At 47.0% G+C, this 22,640-nt stretch overlaps 1 protein-coding gene across 3 annotated transcripts in view; it reads left to right on the forward strand.

Annotated features, from left to right (window-relative positions):
- The first annotated feature begins 2,917 nt into the window (after positions 1–2,917).
- Positions 2,918–22,640, forward strand: part of KREMEN1 (kringle containing transmembrane protein 1) — a 53,710-nt gene continuing 33,987 nt past the window's right edge. For 2 of the 3 annotated variants that reach the window (XM_027956688.3, XM_027956689.3), the window contains exons 1-2: positions 2,918–3,106; positions 20,638–20,800. In XM_027956688.3, coding sequence (XP_027812489.1) covers positions 3,010–3,106; positions 20,638–20,800 — 260 coding nt within the window. In that variant the 5' untranslated portion in view covers positions 2,918–3,009. Of the gene's footprint in view, positions 3,107–17,135; positions 20,127–20,637; positions 20,801–22,640 lie in introns of those variants that run through there. The other variant, XM_042234782.2, reaches the window with a different exon arrangement.

Below are 22,640 nucleotides of genomic sequence, written 5' to 3' on the forward strand. Positions count from 1 at the left end.
GCCTGACTGCAGAGCCAGCAGACAGACAGACACCAGCCTCTTCCTGGAGGCCCAGGGGCTACGATCAGTGTCCTCACTCTTTCCATGAAATAAAGCTGCTTAAGGACTGAGGCATGTGAAGCACTGAAATGAATATCTCAGGCAGCTCCTTGCCAGGTCCCGGACCACATAATTGAGCAAAGACCTTGAGCCCTTACGTGACCTGACCTAGACCTGCTTGGCTGTATTTTTAGTCTCTGTGTGCTGTTTCCATCACCTGTGCTGGGCTTTACGCTGGAAAGGAGGGGAGGGAGGCCTGGGGACAGCTAGAGGGACGTTTCTCATGGCAGCCAGTGGGGGCAGGGGCTTGCACGTTTTTTCTCAGTTCTGTTGTACCAGCCAGCGTTCTGGGGCTGGTGACGTTCCAGGGCTGTGTGTAGCTGATGACACCAGGCCTTCAAGCTTAGGAGGACCCCAGGCTTGGTTTAATGTTCTATTGTTGCTGTCTGGAAGTTCTTCATTTTGAAGAAAGGGACCCCACATTTTCATCTCTCACTGTAGCCCATTCTGGTTACACAAGGCCAAGAGAGCAGACTGGCACACCCAGTCAGCAGGGGTGCCTTTCTGCAGGACAGTAAGACATATGGGAGCTACTACCATGAGGCACAAATCCCCAGATTTGGCCAAATAAACCTAATTTTGAAAGCCCTGTCTGCCCTTCTTATTTCCTCTTCTGAAACTAGATGAGATGTGAAAGGACCTCATAAACTATAGAGAGCTGTGTCCTGCTTTGCTAAAACCGTTCCCTAGTGGACTGTTTAAAACAGTCCACAGAGCATCCTCTGTCAATACCATCATTTTCTTGTCTCTGTCCTACTTGGTGCTCTCTGAAAATCACATTATTTTCCTGTTGGTTCTCTCCCAGCCTCTCCCCTCTGTATGAGTGTCAGTTCAGACTGTAAGTTCTTATCTTGGTGCTTTTGACAGACTCCTCACTTAGCATTTGTTGAAGGGAGGAAGGATCCCCTTCTCTAAGTACTCACTTTGTGCTGATAATTCTACCTGAATCTCCCCCATTTTATTCTCCTTCAAGCAGCTCCTGCTTGGGAGGGTGCACATTCAGAGGTGAAGAATTCCCAGGTTGTGTTACAGGAGGCAATTTTGCAGGTGGGGAAGGACTGGAAATGGTGCAGAAGGCAGAGGGTAAGTTAAGTGCAAGACACCAGGTGGGAAGTGGAGGGAGTGTCTCCGGGAACCTGGGAGAGGGGCGGCCCCCTGCTCCAAGGAGCCCAGAGGAGTCTCCACCTCGGGAATGACACAGGGAAAACAATGACTGAACAAGATGACTCTTGCCGGGCGCTGGGTCGTGTGGGTGGAGAAGGAGGGAGCCCAGAGGCCTCGTGGGAGGTAGGCGCGCCTCTGGAAGCAGCTGGGACGGGGTGGGGGGGATGGTTGGGGGCGAAGTGGCAGGCGAGGGGACGGCCCCCGGGGGGCTAGGGGGCGCAGGGGACGGTGTCCCTAAAGCCGGCCGGGGAGCCTGCGGGCCGGCGAGAGCCCAGCTCCGCTCAGGGCGCTGCGAATCTGCATGAGAGGGCGGAGGTTTCCGCCGCCGCGCGGGGCGCAGGCCCGCACTTGCCAGTCTGGTACCAGGGACTTAAAAACTCCCGGCGCATCGCCCGGACCTGCCCTTCGGGGCGTTGCCGCGGCGCTTTCGGCGGGAGCCGGAGGAAAATTTCTGCCTAGGGGAGTGCGGGGTAGGAGAAGGGCCTACCACAGACCCTGGGGCGAGCGGGGAGGACCTTGCTGGGGAGTGAGGAGCAATGGGCCGGCCACACGGGGGCCGAGAGCAGCCACGCTCTCTCTGCGCCCGCGGATCCAAGTGTCTGAGAAAGCACCGTCGCCCCACCCACTTCTGGGTCAGGAACTTCACTTGTTTCTATGTAATCTAACCTAATTTTGTGAGGGCCTTTTATTATTTCTATTTTGCAGATGACTAAGAGCAGGGAACTTGCCCTAGTTGACAAAAGATGTGTTTTAGGATTCGGAACCAGGGCTCAGTATGCTGCCTCTTTTGTGCCTGCAAGAATCGGCATGGTGAAAGGAACTCAACATTTTCTAACCTCCTACTATGTGTGTGTAAAAGTTTCCACGCATTTTCTCGTTAGTACCACCGCTTTGGGAGTAATTGTAATCAACGCCCCCGTTTAACCGATGAAGAAGTTGAAATAAGATAGCTGTTTTTCCTGTCCCGGGTAGCTCAGCTGGTAAAGAATCCTCCTGCAATGCGGGAGACCTGGGTTCGATCCGTTGCGTTGGGAAGATCCCCTGGAGAAGGGAACGGCTACCCACTTCCAGTATTCTGGCCTGGAGAATACCATGGACTGTATAGTCTATGGGGTTGCAAAGAGTCGGACACGACTGAGACTTTCACTCTCAAGATCTTACAGGTGATCAAGTGGGATATGAATCCGGTCAGGCTAACTCCAGAGCAACCTTTTTAAAACCGCTGCGATGAGCCAAGCAGAGAAAATTGGTTTGCAAAGTGCTGTTTTGATTTTTACGGCTGCGGTTGAGCCCGCGTGTGGGTCGCGACCCGAGCGAGGGTGGAGCAGGGGTCATTGGGCGCCCGGCCCGGTCCAGCCAGGTCAAACCTCCACTCGGGGACTCGGAGGCGGTGCCTCAGGCCCCGCCCCTTACCTGTAGGTCCCGCCCCTCGAATCTTTCAACTGAGTGCTCCGCCGGTGGGCGGGGCCAGGTGCAGTCGGGGGGATGTGGGCGGGTCCTGGCGCGTGAGTGGCAGGAGAGAGCGGGCGCTGTCGGCTCCGCCCCTCGAGCCTGGCGGCGGAGCCGGGCGGTCCCCGGGCGGCCGGGGCGGCGGCGGCGCTGGGGAGGGCGGGCCGGGGCGGGGCGGCCGGGCGGCCGGGGCGGGGCCACGCTCAAGCCCAGCGTCCCGCTCCCATGGCCGCCCCCGGCTCCCTGCGCTGCCCCCTCTCCCCCGGGCCGCGCCCCGGGGCCCCGCACTGACGGCCCATGGCGCCGCCCGCCGCCCGCCTCGCCCTGCTCTCCGCCGCCGCGCTCACGCTGGCCGCCCGGCCCGCGCCCGGCCCCGGCCTTGGCCCCGGACCCGGTGAGTGAGCGAGCCCCCCGCCGCCGCCTGTCCCTCGCGGAGCCCGCCCAGGGGCCCAACTTCCTCGCCCCTGCTTGGTGGGGCTCCTTTTCCAGCCCCTCCGCGACGCCCCTCGGACTAGGCGGCCCTTCTCCTCAGGCCCCTCCGCGACGCCCCTGGCCGGCGCCCTCTGTGCCTCAGTACCTCAGACCCTTTCCTCAGGCTCCTCAGCGACGCCCCCCCCGGCCGGGAGGTCTCCCCTCTCAGGGCCTCGCACCCCCAGCCCAGTTCAAGTCCCTTGGGGCGACTCGCCCCGCTTGGGGACGCTGCCCCACCCCCACCCCAAGCCCCTCAGCGACACCCCGGGCCAGGACGCCCTCCGCAAGCCCCACAACGACGCCCCCCGGTCCCTTTCCCTCCCACGTCCGCGGGCCCAGCGCCTCCCGGCTCCTGAGCGGGTGCCGAGAGGCGACGAGAGCGGGCGCCTGGCCCCTCTGCCCGGGTCTGCGCCCCGCTAGCCCAGCTCTAATCTGCGCCTCTTGAGGAGTCGAGTTGAGCTGCCTGTCCTGCTAGTAGAGGCAGATCTGGGTCCCGAGACGACCGGCTCTGCCCTGCCTGCACGTCCCCCCCCCACCCCGCCCCCCGGGGCCCGCTTTGAACTTCCCGGGGACTCAGGTGCAGGTCCAGCGTGGGGAGAGGAAGAAAGGAAGGGGGTGATGGCAAACGTCTCCCTTACAGAGTTTAGTGTGCTCGTCGTGCGAGTGCAGTGCAGAGCCCCCGTTTCCCGTGGGTATCTCCACACTTTAAACAGGGTCACCCGCTTCCCAGGCCAAGGTCAAGGCCAGGTTTTCCCCACATAGCGCCCTAGACCAGGATGGAAGCTGGAACTTGCTTAGCTTGTCCTCACACCCTTCCTTGCAGCAGAACTCTCCCAAGTTGAAGAGCAGGCAAGAGGGCGTTGTCTGGCCCAGGGACCTTCCTCAGCAGGTTGTTCAAGTGTGGAGAATTGGACATGAGGGAAAGGGGTGGGAAAAGTCCATTACAGATTTGCCTGAGTGGGAAAACTCAAGCCTCTGGGTTCTCCACCCAAAGTCACAGACTGTGATGTTTGAGAGACAGGATTTTGCTGCTGAAAGAAAACTCTGGGTTGCTTTGTTTACTTGCCAGCTTGGTTTCCTGATAAAGATCAAGTTTAGTGTTGTCACTTACTGGGTGACTTTGGGCTGTGCCTCTCTGAGCCTCAGTTTCCTCATCTGTAAAGGAGGGATGATGGTAATTCCCTTGCTGGGTGTGTGAAGATTAAAGGATATACTGCAGGTAACACACCCACATACAGCAGGCAGTCACTGAACACATTTAAAAATTCTTTTTATAGTGCTTCACAGTTTGCCAAGTGCTGGACACCTCCTTTGCGCTGGGAATGCTCTGAGCTTCCAATCTGATTAAACCCCGTAAAAGGCAAAGCTTGGCTTTAGAGAGAGAGGTAGAAGGGGGCTCTCCAAGTGCTGTAAAGCTTAGGCTCAGGAAGGGGTTTCTGAGTGATCAGTGGCCTCTTAAGGGGACGTCTACAAAAACTTCTGCAAAAGTTTGATCACTTTTACTGTTTACCGTATGTGAGGAATGACGGAGGAACTTTCTGAGAGCCAGGATATGTCAACATAACTGTAACCTAGTAACCCCTTAGCTCCACTTTGCCATCTCTGTGGTCAGGATTTAATGTCCTCTATGGAGAGAGGTAAGGGTGGAAATAAACTGATTCCTCTCCTGGAAAGGGCAAAGTAATAGCTCTGAAAAGTGTTCAGGGAGCCTGCTGTGTGCTTATGCTCGTTGGAAGGTGGCACCCTTCTCAGGCACCTTTGCTTCAGTAGAAAGGATCAAGTGCAGCAGCCCTTATGTCACGTGAACCTCAGACCTCGGCATGCTTTTATTGGAGGGTATGGGGTTTGTGTGTGCCTGTGTGCTCGCTTAGTCCTTAAGTCCTGCAACCCTATGGACTATAGCCCACCAGGCTTCTCTGTCCATGGGATTTTTCAGACAAGAATATTGGAGTGGGTTGCCGTTTCCTCCTCCAGGGGATCTTCCTGACCCAGGGATCAAACTCAAATCTCCTAAGTCTCCTGCATTGGCAGGTGGATTCTTTACATTGAGCCACCTGGGAAGAGTGGGTCTGGGGTAGGGACAAATAAATAACCATTATGAAATGATTTCTGATAACGCCCATCTTCCCAATTCAGTGAGCCTCATCAGCTTTTCTCTCTACCATCTTGATATAATACATCAGTGCCTTTGTGACTTTTCCTCTTTAGTTCCAGTGCAATTTGGGGGAGATACCACATGGTCTTTCTTCACCATCACATCCTGTCTATAGCCTACCCACTAGTTTTTAAAAATCCTTTCCAATAAAAAACATGTTTTACTCTGAAGATATGTCAGGCTTGCCATTTCATATTTTTGATACTGTAATTTTCTCTAAAATTTTGTGGATGGAAAAAATTATTTCAGTACTTACATTCTGCATAATTTTGTAATATTTAAATTACTGGTGGTTTGCATTTTTGAATGCTGACTTTATGAAAACAGTTAGCTCATTCCCTATCAGTGATACTTCTAATTACAATGTATAGCCAACCCCAAATAATCTCCCTTCTCTTCATCCTTTGAGATCCTCTCCTTTCCCTCATAACTGATAAGGAAGGATGTAGAAGTTAGTGGTGGAATCTAGACTCCCTCTTCAAGGAGAAAGGCAGCCAGGGCCATGGACTCTCCCGACGTGGACTCCCATCTGGAATTTACTAACCTGCAGGGGACAGCTAGAGGTAGGAAGAGAAGGCTGGGTGGACTTTAGCTCTGAGTTTTCCGCTGAAGGCAAATACCTTCAGTGTTTCACCTTCACCATCAGTGTTTCTCCACATTTAGGGCCTGCTGGGTGTGCGTAACATTTGCTGTGAACATAATTTTATAGTTCATACTCATTCTCCTCCAGCTCCTCATCTAGAATTTGTCCCATTAGACAGTAATGTGTCTTGCCCTAAAACCTGTGAGTTCAGTTAACAGTTAGAACTTCATACTGTACAGAGCTTTGCCCCTTGTGGGGACTCCATTAATGTTAATAGGATTACCTGCAAAAAACCTGCCTCCCAATTCCGGAGACAGGATTTCAATCCCTGGGTTGGGAAGATCCCCTGGAAGAGGAGATGGCACCCCACTGCAGTATTCTTGCCTGAAGAATCCCATGGACAGAGGAACTTGGTGGGCTACATGGGACGGCAAAGAATCGAACATGATTGAAGGGACTTAGCATGAACGAACAGAAGGGCTGAGAGGAATGAAGGGGACCAATGTGCATGCCAGTTTCTTTTATGCTTTTAGTATTTTAAGAGACAGGGGAACAGTCAAAACTGACCTGGCATCAAAGAACTCTCATCTTTTTGTGAAAACTTCTCACTCCTCAACAAAGCTATTTAAGTGTTTGAGATATGTAATGAGACCTTTTATAAATCTTACAGCAAAAAGAAGTTCAGTTTAAGCTCACTGCTAAGAAACAGCAAGTCGGTACATTTAATAGAGATATTCTTGATATGCTTACTTATGATTTAGGTTATTAGGATCAAAGGCAATCAGTGATGAAGGTAAAATATATTGCTTTCAATTGCTTCACAGTGTACAGATTAGGAATTTGGTGTGATGGGCAATATATCGTCTTTAGTGTAGAATTTTCAAGCCTGTAATGCCATCTGAGGTCTAGATCAGGTGTCGGCAATCATTTTTTATAAAGCGCTAGACAGTAAATAATTGGGGTTTCGTGGGCCATGTACTGTCTGCTGCAATTACTCAACTCTGGCTTTGTAGGGCAAAAGAGGCCATAGACAAAATGCGAATGAATGAGAGTGGCTGTCTTCCAATAAAACTCACATGGACACCCACATTCGAATTTCGTGTAATTTTTATGTGTCACAAGTTTTAGTTTTTTCAACCATTTAAAAGTTTAAAAAGCATATTTTAGCTCATAGGACATACAAAAACAGGCAGTGGGCCAGAGTTGGCTTACAGGCTGTACTTGACCAAGTCCTGCTCTAGGTCCATATGTATTGATGGTTTTTTTCCCACTGTTCACTGGTCTGAACAGGTGACAAGGAGGCAAATGATTTTGGTGAATGAATGAACCTTTTACCTGTTACTGGTAGCTGACTTTAAAAGACTTTTGAGAAATGGTTGAAAAGGTAAATTTTATGTATATTTTACCACGATTAAAAATAATGTGTCCAGGAGGGAACATACATTTGGATCTTTACTAAGACTTAAAAAAAAAAAAAAAAAAAGCTTTAAAAAGAAATTCAGTGTGGTTCAGTGTGCAGTACATAAAGAAAATAGAGCCTGCCTCAGAACCAGTCCAGGGTTTGTTCAGCTATGCAGATGTTGCTTGGATCAAACTGTTGAGAGATCTGTTTCTCAGAGGAAAGCCCAGGCAGCAGGTGGCACCAGCCCTGAGATATAAAAAAAAAAAGCCAGGGAAAAAAAAGAGAAAACAAACTTCTAGCATTTTCCTAAACAGTTGAGTTTTATTTCCATGGTTCTATCGTCATTTTTATAAAGTGGCCTTTAGAAAAACAACAATGTGTTTAGCATGACTGATTATTTTAAAACATTTTTGAAAAAAACAAAATGAAACAAACATACCAAGTTGATTGTATTTGTACTGTGGAACAGTTAATGCAAAACACTTGTGAGAGGCCGGAAGTTTGGATCTGCAGCTTTTGTCTGGGTTTTTGCCTCCTGAATAAGGACAACAGAGGAGGAAGTGAATGTGTTTCTTAGCAAGCTACCTGTGCAGGGTTTGAGGTGAGGTCTCCTCAAGCCGCCTGTCGTCACCTGGCAGGTTAGCTGCTGGCTGACTCCTGGTGAATGGGTGAGAACTCTGACTGACATTCTCCCATGTTATTTTGATCTTGAGAATCCAGCTGGAACCCAGAAGCGTGAGTCTAGGAGAGGAGCCCACGGTCACTCTGTATTTTTACCCCTTTCTCTGTTGTCTTCAGTGTCTTCCTCTCAAGATAGCAGTGCTTCTTCCCCAGACCTCACCTCTGGGACCTTATCCTGGATTGAGATTGAACAGAGAAAGCAAAGAAGCCCTTGTAGAAATGTCAGAAGGTTGTCCCTCTTCAGAAATGGCCACTCCACAGAAACCTGCCTTTTCCTTCTCTATGGAAATCTTCCCACTCCCCACCTGCCTTTAAACCACTTTCTAGGTAAACACCTCCCTCGCCTGGACTTGCACCAGTTTGAAGAGGAATGAGGTTGGGGACTAGGAAGAACTTTATAGACAAAAGATTTCAGGCCACCTCCTACACAAGGCTGCGTCTCCCTCCTACTTATAACAGTACCCTCTCGGAGCTGCCCCTTTGCTGGGCCCAGCTTCTAGTTTCTCTCACCACTGATTTAATCCCTGGCAAGTAGCCAGAGCATTAAACTTTTATTGTTCAATTTTCCACGAGGGCGGGGTCCCACTTCTAGTGGGCTGAAGAAGCTTCCAAACCAGAGTGTCACACCGCATTAGCAACTTCAGACTTTGAGGGCTGGACTCCTTTCAGTTTGGTTAGATTCTTGGTTAGAACCAGAGCAGTGTACTCACTCAAAGTTTGAAAGCTAGGAAATAATAAAAACAGCAGAGGCAACTTTTAAAGATGATTCAGAACAATTGTGGCGTTGACTTACAGGACTAACTCTCCCCAGTTTCTTGATATCTTCCAAACAAATGTTAAGTGGCTATCCATGTTCTTTGGTGTCCTGACGTTGGATGAAAATATGGCAGCCAAGTAGTTCTATTCTAGAACAGTAGGGATTGTTAACCAGTGTCATCATAGTATGTAAATTACTTGCTGCTGTTCAATCTATAAAAATTCATCTTCAAAGAAAATTATTGGACTGGTAAAAATATTTTTAATAATGACCACAGAAGCCATATTTGTTTTTCTTTGATGTTCTTCCGAAGACGACTTCTGGTTTTAATCAGATTGTTCCCACATAAAATACAGTGGAAATCTACAGTAATAAAATCCCTATTCGTATGTCTATGGGGAAATAAACAGGATGGGGACTGTCCTTTTAAGGGGCTTTCCCCTTCCTTTTCCCCAGACTCAAAGCCTCTATTACTGGTGGGTGTTTTGGCATCAGTTAAGGGCCTTCAATCCTTCCCTCCCTCCATGTTTTGCTCTTTCATTAAAGTGTTTCTGTTGTCTAATTATATCCTTTCAATCAAATTAGAGACTGCAGCATCTGGTGAGGGCCATAACTGCTGCCATCTGCACCTCGTATATACAGGCCTTTTCAGCTGAGAATCACTCAACTTCCAAATGGCAGGAAGAGATTTGGAAAAAGTTTAGTTGGAAGGGAGGTTAACTTAAAAGGAGTGTCTTCAAAGGCTGGGTGCATCTCCCTGCTTTGTGATGTGTGCACTGCCATGCACAACTTCATCGGCTTGGCTCACCAAGCTTCTGGCCAATGAAGGGTTTCTGATTGTCTTAGCTGAAATAACTAGTCCTCTCATCCTTCTTACGGGCCTGAGAGGGCCCCGGGCTGAGCTGAAAATTTCTCCCTTGAGAAGAATCTTTTGTTCTGTGACCACTGGTTAATGGGTATGACACTCTCTGTTTATCTGACCATTTCTTCTAATTCAGTGGTTTCAACTGGAGATTTGTGCCCCCAAGGGACATTTGACAATATCTGGAGACACTTTTGCGGTGGGGAGGGGTGCGCTACTGGCATCTAGCAGGTAAAGGCCAGGGATGCTGCTGACAATCCTGGAATGCACAGGACAGCGCCCCTCTACAGGATTATCCAACCTGAAATGTCATTCGTGCTGAGATTGAGAAACTCTGTCCTAATCATGTAATTCTTTTGCCCTTCTCTGTGGCCTCAGAGTAGGCGACTCTGATCAATATCTTTTTTCACTCTTAAGAAAATAGATTCTTCATCCATATCTAAACTCCTTAAGCATTTCTGTGAACAGGGCTTCAGAAATCTCAGTGGAGTAAGGAGGTCTGTGGGTCACCGTATGTTTCCAGTTTCTCTAGAGTAAGAGTGCCAGATTAAATACAGGACACTCAATTAAATTTGAATTTCAGATAAACAGTAATTTTTTATGTGTTTGTCTCATGCAATATTTGGGAATACTTATCTTAAAAAATCATTAGTTGTTTATCTGAAATTCCAGTTTAACTGGGCATTCTGTACTTCCATTTGCTAAATCTGGCGACCAAATTCTTGATCCATGAAACATTGCCTGAAACTTTAAACCTTTGACCAACAAATCAGTCTGTTGGCCACCATCTGTCCTCGTTGTTCTGAGCGACTAGAGGTGACAACGATGCCTGTTCTTGTTTGTAGTCAGCGCTGAACTGAGACTTTCCTTCTGCCTCAAGCTGTCTCCATGGCCAGGATTTCTGAAACTTGTCTCTTGAGTCATATCTTTATCTTGGAACTGACTAACAAATGTTATCAAATGTCTACTGTATGCCCCGCATCTCTGACTAGGACTTGTCGCTGTGCCAAATCATAAAGGATAACTTTGTTGCTTTGGGTTTAATTTAAAGATGTGCTCTAAAAATACACTGGGGCTTCCCAGGAGGCTCAGCGGTAAAAGAATCTGCCTGCCAGTGCAGGAAACTCAAGAGATGCGGGTTCGATCCTGGGTCAGAAAGATCCCCTGGAGTAGGAAATGGCAACCCACTCCAGTGTTCTTGCCTGGAATACTGAGCCTGGCCGGCTACAGTCCATGGGGTCGCAAAGAGTCGGACACGACTGATCATGCACTCCCCTAAAATACACTGTCTACCTGGTAGTCAGCTAGCTCCTCATTCAAGGGCTGTTGTATTTATTTGCCCACCCCATATCAACCAAGGGAAGCTGAATAGCCCAGAGCCTGGCTTCCATGGAGCATTGGCTGCCCTCCAGGATTCCATTATTGGGGAACTTTCTCACTGTCTGAAATTAAAAATCGGGCACAGGCAATACTCATGAAACTTGTCCAGAAGCTGGATTGTATCAGTTCTCCTTTTTAGTCTGATCAAGAACTTCAGAAGGTGTGAAAGTGTTGCTCATGTGATGGTTAGCCTCGGTGTAGATTCCCAGGTGTCTCCTGTTGCAAGCAAACTCAGAATAGAAACAGATGTATTCGTTGCAAAGAGGGCTGCTCATGCCCTGTTACAAACAATTCTACCATGGATTCCATTTAAATAGCAGATTCCCTTGGTTTAAATAGCAAGCATTTGATTTTCAAATACTTTGATTTACATAAACTTTCCTGGAACTTCTCCCGGGTCATTTCGCAGTATGGTACCGACAGCCAGGGTGGAGGCCCAAACTGGTAAGGAAGCCTGGGCTCTCTCAACATGTCCATCTTGGGTTCCCCCCAGCCCTCCATACACCTGCTCCCCTCACTCAGCAGATGTCTGCCAGGCACGTTCTGTGTGGTCTGTAGTTGCTGAGAGTACAGAGATGAGTGAGCCACTCAGGAGGCTTGCGGGCTAGCAGAAGCAAGGCCGGGTGCTTCTGGAGCAATTACAGTTCAAGATGATCAAGTCTTAGAAGAGTTGGGACAACAGGCGCTGTGGGACTTGTTTTAGAGCCTATGGTTTCCATAGGAGTGTAGTGCTGTCTCTGGACCCTGAGCTTTCAAATAGTTCTCCAGCATTTGTCTTATGTTCTGATCCTTTAGAGTTGACTTATGATGCACTAAGTTATTGTCCATCAGAGAAGTGGACTTTGAACTTGAAAAATCGTATTATGCTTCCCAGTTCCTTACGTGAAAACTCTAGTATGAAATTTTATTTCAAGATTGAAGAGGATATTCAAAAGTAAATATTTAAGTAGACCCACTGATGCTCAAGCATTACTGAGAGGGTGCCATCACCATGTGATAGAATATGTCCTGCTGGTACTGGCAGAAAAGTCCACAGTTAATTAATGAAAAGTTTTCCTTAGAGTTCTGCTGAGCTAGTGACTTCTGAGAGAGTTCATGCTTTCACTGAAGCTTGGCCTAATCTTTGTGTATATGTTGGTGGGTGAATGATCATTCTTTATTTATTTATTTATTTTGGCTGCGTCAGGTCTTAGTTGTGGCACGCAAGTTACATTGCCCAGAGACATATGGGATCTTACTTCCCTGACCAGAGACCAAATCCCGGTTCCATGTATTGCAAGGCAGATTCTTAACCAGTGGACCACCAGGGAAGTCCCTCATTCTTTCTGAAAAGCCATCCCCTGGTCTTCAATTTGGTGAGCGTACTTGTTTATAATATCCTACAGAATGACTGTCAGTTCCTCAAGCGCTGCCGCATGTTCATGGTGACTCTTCCCGGCAGAAACACATGCTTCACCATGACAGACGCGCATGCTGTCCAGTGGGTCCTCCCTGGGTAAGAGGAGAGCATGTTCCAGATGAGACCCAGACTGGGGGCTGGAGCCCGAGCAGCCCCGCATTCAGGGCCTGCTCTGCTTTGATAGTTACCTGTTTTTTCAGATTATTATATAACAAGTATAAAAGTTTTTTCATGGGTCTTTTGAATTTAAATCTGTGGTCCATTGCTTAGTATAGGTTCAGTGTTTCTTAGAACAGTCTTTTAATCAAGTATTTTATCTGTTAATGAGTTGGGAAGATCCCCTGGAGTGGGAAATGGCAACCTGCTCCAATATTCTTGCCTGGAAATTTTCATGGACAGAGAAGCCTAGTGGACTAGAGTCCACAGGGTTGCAAAGACTGAGCAACTGAGCAACTTATTCATCTGTTATGAATAAGCTGGAGATTCAAATAGAAGACCTCAGGTCCTCTTCTAAAAGTATACATTCTTTAGTTAAAATAACTTTGAGAGGTACAGGATGCTGTTTTTAAGCACACTGTTCCTATGAATGAAAAGGAACATCTGAAAGATATTTTAATAGAAACGCTACTGATAAGTTAAATAATTACAGTGATTATTGTGTGGCAGTTCTACTTTGGGCAAAGTACAGAACTCCTTTTTCCTGTGGTCATTTGAACTGTGAATACATAGTCCAAGAACATGGTACATGAATGTCTGTCTTGATTTTAGATGAGTGAATTTATGGTTGATTGAGTTTGATCATAGTTCTTGAAAAAGAAACTAAGGTAGATTAATTGTAAAACAACATGTTAGTATTTTCAAGGTGTCCTTTCAAAAAAATTTAATATGGGAAATTTAGAACATATACAAAAATAGAAGAGTGTAAGGAAGTCATTATGTATCTATCTCCCAGCTTCCATGATTATCCACCAAGGCCAGTATTATTTCATTTGTATCCCTTTGATTCCTACAACTGGATTATTTTGTAACAAATCTCAGATATCATATCATTTCATCTGTAAATATTTCAGTATGCATCTGTAAAGGATAAGAACCCTTTTCAAAAACATAATACCACTACCATTGTCACAGCTAAAAAATTTAACAATAATTTCTTAGTATCATCAAATATCCAGTCCATTAATCAGTGTTTAAATATTCCTGATTCTCTCATGGGTGTTTTTTATAGTTCAAACAAGGATCTGGACAAGATGCATTTAGGTGATCTGACTCTCTTAACCTAAGTCTCTATTCGCCTAGAAGTTTCCCCTTTTTTTCTTTTTTCTTTGACATATATATATGTTGAAGATGTAGCTTCTTCTAAGCAAAAAAGAGTGCTTAAGAGCCTCTCCAGAGGCAGGGCCCACATGGGAGGCGAGTTTTGTTTTTTTTGTTTTTTCCTGAAGAATCGTTGCTTCCGTTAGAGAAACAGAGCATTGTAAGCTTAGAAGAGATTTTTAGTCATTAAGCCTTTCCTGTCACATTACCTCAGACTTTTGCATCTCTGTCCTATTTTGTTAGAATCCTGAGATTAGGGTTTAGAGTGAGGGGACGTTGGCTCCAGTCCCCTCATTTCACAAGTGAGGAAGTGGAGACCCAAATCCAGGTGATTTCTTTAAACCTCACAGAGTCAGCTGCTTACCTAGCATCACTTCCTCTTTCTGCAAGTGATTCTTTATGCATCATGTGTATAGAAGGCCTCCTCCTTCCCCACAGACTAGCCTCTCTCTGGGGATCTAGCTCGAGATCACGATCACTTGCCTCCTTGTAATCATGGGAATCCCTGCCCTTGGGGAGCCATCGGTGTTAAAGCCCCATCAGGGTGAGAAAAGCTGAGAACCCCTGCCTTCCCAGGGCCACACACTTCTTGACCGCCAGGTTCCATGTAATTGAAATAAGCATTCCTGAAGTGCCTTTGAGTGTCTGAGGGCAAAAGATGATTTTGTCAGGGACTGCAGGCATTGAGGACCTACACGCAAGTTCCCGCCAGATACCAGTCTGTATTGGAAACGCACCAGGTGTGTTGTGCAAACATCTGACGACACTCTTATGTCACCATCTAAGTATTAAAAGGAGCTTTTTCCACTTCAGCCTTGTATTTCTATAATCTACCTATCTGCCAAACTTGATAGATATCTTTTAAAAGAACAGAAGATATTCCTGCTGAAAAATATTTTCTGCCTTATTTTAAGATGCCATAATTCAATTTAATGCTTGTTGATTCGTTGATTTCAAACTAGGCTAAAACCAGCCAGATTCTTCCAACATAGGATTGATAGAGATGCTGAATGGTTCTATGTGGAACAGAAACTCGACTTTGATGGATTAAAAACAGTGACTCTCACAAACACCACATAAACAGAGATCTAACTAGTAATTAGCTACCAGAAAACTAGGAAAATTCAAGACTCAGGATGAGAAAAAATTTCTGTTTCTCAATAGTGTGGTTAGGAATGGTTCAGGGAAATAGTGTCGTTAGGAATGACTTGGAGCTTCATTGAGAGCTTACTCTTCAACTTTATTAAATATTGTTGAGGAGTAGAATGTCTTTTGCTTTCCCACCACTATCTCATATATGTCAAGTTTTAATTATTTTAACAGAATACCTCATTACAGTTTTAAACATGAACTTTAAAAATTCAGTGTATATACAACCCATCAAGGGTTAAATTGCCTGAGACTCTTAACTTGACATTTTCCTCACTTATAAGTACAAATATTGAATTATGTGATTTCAGTAGCATATATAGACAGACATGTTTCATCACACAGTTGGAATTTTAAGAAAAGCATATACGTTTTTCGCCTTACCTTTTATCCACTGAATGCTGGGATTCAAAATAGGGTTCAAATCATATATATTTTTTTCCTTTTATTTATCTATTTTTAATTAATTTTTATTGGAGTATAGTTGCTTTACAGTGTTGAAAAGTTTCTGCTCTACAGCAAAGTGAATCAGCTATACGTGTACATATATCCCCTCCTTTTCCAACGTTACATATTTTTTTCTCTGCATGGTAGCCTGGCAACTGTCAACAGAATTGTGAATAGCAGAATGGTGTGCCTGTCCATCTGTGGCATATTGCCTTTTATAGCTATGTATTTTTATGGGGTAAACTACATGATCGTGATTGTTACAGTACTTTCAAAGTTATAATAACGTTTAATTTTTTACACTGTTTAGTTACATAGTAATACACTTTATTTACATAATAATGATTTATGGGGCACCTATTGTGTGCTAGGCACTTTACTTGCAGCTCCTCTGATTTTTCCAGTTGTCCCAAGCTATTAATAATCGAATCCCTCTTTGTACCAGTGAAGAAACTGAGGCTCAGAGTTCAGCTGCATGCCTGCAGCTTGTAAACCACAGAGCTGAGCTCTAACTCCAGCCGGTACCATGCTCTTTCCGTGCTAGAAGTTTTTCTTGCTAGAAAGTAAGTGAGAAAAGTATTTGACTTAAACTGTTTCATAACCCTGGAGACTAAACATTCAGTCCTGGAAGTTTACATGTGCATGCGCGTCTATTCTGTAGGTGTCACTTGTTCAGATGGTCAGGGCTGCATAGAAGGGCTTCAGGGGCTCCATGAGCACTTCTGAAACTGTAAACTGTTGTGTATGTGATCGTTGTCTGGGGAATCAGATCCCTGTCTTTCAGCCTGTTCTCCAAGAGGTCTCTGTGTATGTAAAAGGATTAGGACTCCTGATCTCGCTGACTGCCCTCGTTTCAGAGATAAAGAAACTTGAGTTGCAGAAGGGATGTGCTGTGAAGGCGGTACAGCCACCAGGTCAGAGCCAGAGCAGGACGGGCCCGCGCCTGTCAGCATCCTCCTCTGACCACAAGTGCATCTCCAGTTTTTAAAAAATAAATGCCACAAGCCATACTTTGAAGGATTTTGGTGATGGAGAAAAAGATAAGGCATCGCCAACTTAAAAAGGCAGAATTAATCCCAAGTGCTTCAGGCTTGTGTCTGATTTAAGGGCTGTTTTCCTCAGTCCCCCAAAACAAAAGACTTGGGGTTCTCTGATAGAGAGGAAAGGTCCAACAGAGATGAATAGAGTGGGCTCCAGCTAGAGAAGACAGGCAGGACATAAAGCAGTGCTTTTCACAGCTTATGATCCCTTCCTTCTCAAAACTCCTTCTCCATCCAATATCCCACCTCCCAGACTGCGCTCTGTCAGCCATCACGGCTGGCCCTTCTTCCAGGCCTGAAATGCAGCAGGGCCCCAGGGCATGGCCCAGATGTCCTCTCTCTCCACACAGGCGCCGTTACCGCCACACTTCTGGATCTGTCCTTGGCTTCTTTCCTCAACCCTGGGCTCATCTAGCCCATCTACTTACTCTCTTCTCTCCATCCAGTTTTTCGGTCCAAAACCAAAGCCTTGATTCTACCCACAAGATACTGTGCCTCTTGGGTCCGCTCCATCGCAGTACATGGCAGCACCATTCACCCAGCTGCCCAGGCCTACCTCCTCGGTGTTGTCACCAAATGCTCTTTCTTTGGGACCCTGTATTCATCAAACCCCTGCTCCCCAGCAAATACTTTGGTTCTACCTTCAAAATACATCCAGAGTCCAGCCACTTCTTCCTACCCTTCAGCTGCCAGCCTGGCCCAGGCCACCCTTCTTTCCAGCCCATTATCTGCACCAGCCACCTAGGGTCCCCTTGCCACGTGCTTGGCACGCTCTTCACAGCGCCTCCTCCTCCCGGCGGCTACAGTTCCGCTAAAGGATAAATCTGATCACATCACTTCTCTGCTCAAAGCCCTCCAATGACTTCCTCTCATTCTTAGAACAAAAGCCAAAATCTAACTTATATGGCCTTCAAGACCTGACACATCCTGGTCTTGCCTGGCCCCTCCTCTTCGTGTCCCACCCACCCTTCCCAGCATACTCGCCCTACTCTGGCTGGGTCAGAGGAGCGGCCTCGCACTTTCTTGAAGAGTCTATGCAGTTTTCCGGGTTTGTGCCTGCCATGCCCTCTACCCAGAAAGTCCTTCTTGTGTCATTTACTGTTTGCTTCCTCTTCTTGTCCACATCTTTGTACAAACATCTCCTTTCCAGGCCCTTTCTAAAAGAGAACTCCCACCGTTCCACCTTCATCTCCTTACTCCATTTTCTCTTGTTGCACACTGCACTGGCTAGCGTTGACTTTGATTGGTGTATTATGAGCGTGAAGCCCTGTTAGCATGTGAATGCAGAGTGTTCACCACACGGTCCCAGAGCTGTGAATAGTGCCAGACACATAGTAAGTGTTGAATAAATATTTGTTGAATGAATTAATGAATAATATCCTGGACATTAGATTTATTGCTTTTGCTCATTCTCTTTCACCGAATGCATAAATATTACAGCCAGCCATGTGATAGTTTATTTTTTATTGGTTTAAGCCTCTCCTTGCTTGTCTAGCCAAGGCTTGGGTCAGTTTCCCAGCGGTAAGAAACAAGGTTGCCAGGGTCCCCATTGCCTAGTGCCCACCCTGGTACTCTGATGAAATCAAGATGCACACATAATTAATCCCCCGCCCCCAACACACACACACAGTTGACATGCACTGGGCAAGTCTGCTCAAAAAATAATTGTCAAATCTGGTAACACTGCCTCAGTTTCCCTAGTGTAATTAAGAACAAGACTAGGTCTGGGAGGAGCAGACTAAAGCCAACAGGCTTGCTCGTACCCATCCCATCTCTCAGATGCCACTTCATCCCATTCCAGAGGGCTGGCCCTTGTATGGATGGCCACCACGTTCTTCTTCAGATCAAGTCATCAGGGAACACTGACCCACTGCCCTGCAGATTGCTGTCTACTGCTAAGGCTTTCCGTTGGTCAGCCCACATTTGTGGCTCCCAAGCCCCTCCTCAGTCACTTTCGATAGGGGAAAAAGATGTATTAACACATAGAAATAAGATTCTAGTAACTGGCAGAGATTGGCATAATGTTCTTAGAATCATCACCAGGGCAGATTTTTAGGAATATAGGTTCCCAGGTCCTGCTCTAACCCTGAGACTGGGTAGGGCTCTGGTGTGATGAGCCCACACGCACAGTCTCTCTCTCTCCAGCAGATCATATATATTCCTAGTGATGGTAAGTGCTACGAAGCAAACAAATGAAGGGCAGAGAAACAGGAGTGGAGATGGTGGGGAAGGGCTTTCTGAGGAGATAATGTTTAGTCTGTGATGGGAAGTATTAGGGGAAGAACTTTGCAGGCAGGAAATAGCGTGGTGTGTTTATAGAGTTAAAAGCAGAAGAATGTGGCTGGAGCACAGCAAATGATGAGAGGAGAGCTCGGTCAGTGGGGAGAGGGCCTGGGGCCATGTCTCGTGGGCTTCGCAGACAGGGATGAAGGCTCTGGGTTTTGTTCCCAGTGCTCACATCTCTCTGGGAGTTTTGAGCCCTGTGTGGAGAATGGGTTGTTGGGAGCACGAAAGTGGATGCTGTGGGACCCGAATCAGACCATATTGTCCTCCCATGGTGAACGGGACAAGGGTGGCGGCACCCGACGGAGAGGAGAGGGTAGTTTCAGGGAACTCGTTTGACAGAAGGCAACAGAACCCACCTGTGAGAGGAACAGGGTGAGGGAGCGCGTGGGAAAGCGCGGACGAGGCCAAGGGGATCTGTCAGAGGCAGCGTAGGGTGTGAGCACGTGCCTCAGTTGCCTCATCTGTACAGTGGGAGTGCGGGCTGGTGATGAGCTGATGTAAAGCACTTAGAGCAGAGCCTGGCACTCAGTAGAACCCTGTGTAAACGTCAGCAGTGATGTGGATGGCAGTGATTTATCCAAGGTCACACAGCTGTTTGGCATCAGGTCTGGGACCAGTGGATTTTTGGCTGTGCTGAGCTGCCTCCTTCAGTTACCTTTGAACTTTTTAAATTCGTGCACACTCTTGGTGGAGGGTTCGGTTGACTCAGAACATGACGAGTCACCCTTCTCACAACGTGTAGGTGAAGTGCAAGGTGTCCTGTGCAGCCTGGGGTTCCTGGTTATTTTGGATGTCCATAAAACTGTGCCATTCTGGGCAAAACACAGGGCCCAGATTGGGAGAGGAAGCGGGCACAGAAGAGAGATGGTCTGCGGGTAGATTTTAGATACGTTTCAGAGTATAGACCTGCCCGTGTTATGCACGTGCTGAGGCTGGAGGAGGAGCATGCCCCACATTGGGAGCCGGAGGTGTGAGTCCTTCATGCCAGAAGTCGTGGGTCAGCACATGCCAGCAGAGGGAAAGGAAGCGAGCCAAGAATGTTACCGTAACTCCCCCAGATTGTCAGGTTCCTAGGGATACATCTTAAAGAAGTGTTTGAAGTGCTTCTATCTGTCAGTTTCAACTAAGCTAATTTTTGGAAATTGCTCTTTGTACTGTGCCTTTCTCATGAACCTCTGCGAATGTAATGCATGCAATATGTGGGGGGAAAATCCTCTCAGCCGAGGTTCCCATCCAATCCCCATCCCCCTCCCCCCACAAAGTCTGAAAGGCAGATTTTAGAAGCACAACTGTTGCACCTGCAAGGGTTTTGTCTTCTTATTAAAGGGACCTCAGACCATGTTGAACGTGTCCTGTAGGAAGGAATTTCAGAAGGAGGTGAAAGAAAATGCCAGCTCAGCACCCGCTCCCTCCTGTTGACTGTCTGTTTTGTGGCACCTCCGTCTCAAGCAGCATGGGGAGGACTGTTCTTCATTACCAGGGAATGTGAGTCATTCCCAGACCCGTGTGATTGGGATTCCAAAGCGTTGCTGTATCCGATGGTCTTATTAAATCCAAGTGTCAGTGCAGCCTTTCAGACCGTAGAGGAGAGCTCAGTTAGAGCTGTGCCCTGGTTCCAGTTACCACGCAGAGACGCTGGCGGCACAGTGACCCCCTCTGAGCACCCCGAGTTCCTCACGGACGGCTCCCAGATTTGGGGGTTTTCCCGGTTCACTTCATGGGCTTCTATACATTTCAGCTCCCTGTTTATATCCTTGCTGGGATCTGTATACTTTCAGGGAAAATGTCCTCGTGTCTGCAGACAAGCAAGTGCCAAGAGGAACCTGGCCTTTGGAGGGTACCCAGCCCTACCAATGTTCAGCCCGCTGTGTCTCGGATCCAGCAAGACGCTACCCATTTCCAGCTCCATCCAAACAAAACAAGACATCAAGCTCAGAGGGAGGAAGCTGTAGACGTTGCCAGAAATTTAGTTTGCTCTGTCTTTTCTTTTTCCTAGAATGTTTCACAGCCAACGGTGCAGATTACAGGGGAACGCAGAACTGGACGGCACTGCAAGGTGGGAAGCCATGTCTGTTCTGGAACGAGACTTTCCAGCATCCTTACAACACTCTGAAGTACCCCAACGGGGAGGGGGGCGTGGGCGAGCATAACTACTGCAGGTAAGACCCTCCTCCAGTCTCTTCCCGCCTTGCTCACAACTAGGCAAAGCTTTGTCTTCCTTTGGGCCAACTCAGAAAGCCTTTCTTGCTACTATTGTAGAAACGTTTCTCGCAAAACTGCTTGCGCATGTGCACACAAACACACACACAAACACATAATCTCTTTTCAACTCGGGGCTCTTTGATGTTGGTTTTCAGAGCTCTGCTTTCCTGTCTGATCACTTCCACGTCTCTTTGGGAGGGTTTCCTTTGTTGGCGCTGCCACCAGAAGACTCGGCTTCTTGCCCGTGGATGTCATGGGCAAGCGGAGCACTGTCTGCAGCCTGAACCTCCCTCTGCTTCTGAGCTAAGGAAGATGCCCTGTGTTGTCCCACATCCTGCCAGCCCAGGAACACCTTGCTCTGGGAGCAGCTGTAGCCAGCAGATTTGTGCCGTTTCTTGCCTTTCAGTATCCTCAGGTGTTTCTCTGCTCTTTCACCTGCTGTCTGACCCTCATAGGGGCTGAACTCCATGGTGCTTCCGGTGTGTACTTGTGATTGTCAGGGGAGATGATCTATGGCTTTGATCAGATTCTCAAAGTTGTCAGTGATCCAAATCAGGTTGAGAAACATTGGTCAGTAGGGACCAGAGCACCTTTGGTTATAGCTACGTCTTAGGTATTTATACCCAGGGTCCTGGTTACGTGACTCATAGTTCAGCCGTGAGCTGAATTTAATTATTATTAGGACAGGTACAAAGGCAGCCTCTTGAGCCACTGGGGCAGGGAAAAACAATCACTGAGCTACTCTCTGAGCCACACACTCTGGCCCCAGTTCTAGCAGAATGTTGGGATCTTTGCACTGTTGACCCAGCTGAGACAACATATAGCTATACTGCACAGGCCCCAGTGTTTACCTGCTGCCCCCCCCCCCCCCCCACCTCCCCCACCGCCCAGGTGCCTTTGCCCACATCTAGGACCCTTGGGCTTGTCTGGAGTCTCCAGGCCTGTAGTCCATGTTGTCTTCATCTCTTTACTTCACCTCTATTCTAATGGACGCCAACTGGCCACTCCCTCAGAGCCACTAGGGCACTGTTTTTAGTTTGCTATTTGATTGCTGTTTTTTATATGTTACATTTTATTTTTTGTTTGTAATAGAAGTATTAAAAGTTTATTAAAAAATTTCTCAAACGCCACAGATATATATATATATATAGTTTAAATAAAGTCCTCATTTTACCTCTTCCCTCCCAAATCCTCTCCAGCAAGGCCTTCTTCCCAGAGGTAACAGCTTGTTCATCTACTACTTCACAATTTGCTGTCTTTGGCATTTTAGCATTAATGTTACACATGCTTATTAAATAACCCTTTTACATTTTATTTTCAAAGTTGTACATGATCATTAATTTTTTTCCTTTCATATTTAAAAGAAATGAACCCCACTCTACTTCTGGCTATTTCCTTCCCCTAGCTTTTCTATTGGGAATAGTTGGCTTGGGTTAAGAAGAGTACTTAGAAAGAGAAACCAGTGTTTATTTTTCATTTTATCTTCTTGTTCTAAACTATCTTTGGTATTAGGCTGTTGGTTTATTCTCTTCTGTTGCCTTTTATCAAGCAAGTCTTCTCAGATGTGCTCCTGTTTTTAAATCTGATTTTAAATTTCCCATGAGGTTTAATTTACATGAAAAAAAAAATTGTTTTTCTTATAGATTAGCACCCAGTTCCACCACTAGGCTCTCACACCAAAGACTCCATATGTCAGTTGTGTCCGACTCTCTGCGACCCCATGGACTGTAGCCTACTAGGCTCCTCTGTCCATGGGATTTTTCAGGCAATAGTACTGGAGTGGATTGCCATTTCCTT

This window comes from Ovis aries, chromosome 17 (genome assembly GCF_016772045.2).
Source record: "Ovis aries strain OAR_USU_Benz2616 breed Rambouillet chromosome 17, ARS-UI_Ramb_v3.0, whole genome shotgun sequence".
In the NCBI taxonomy this organism is placed as follows: Eukaryota; Metazoa; Chordata; class Mammalia; order Artiodactyla; family Bovidae; genus Ovis; species Ovis aries.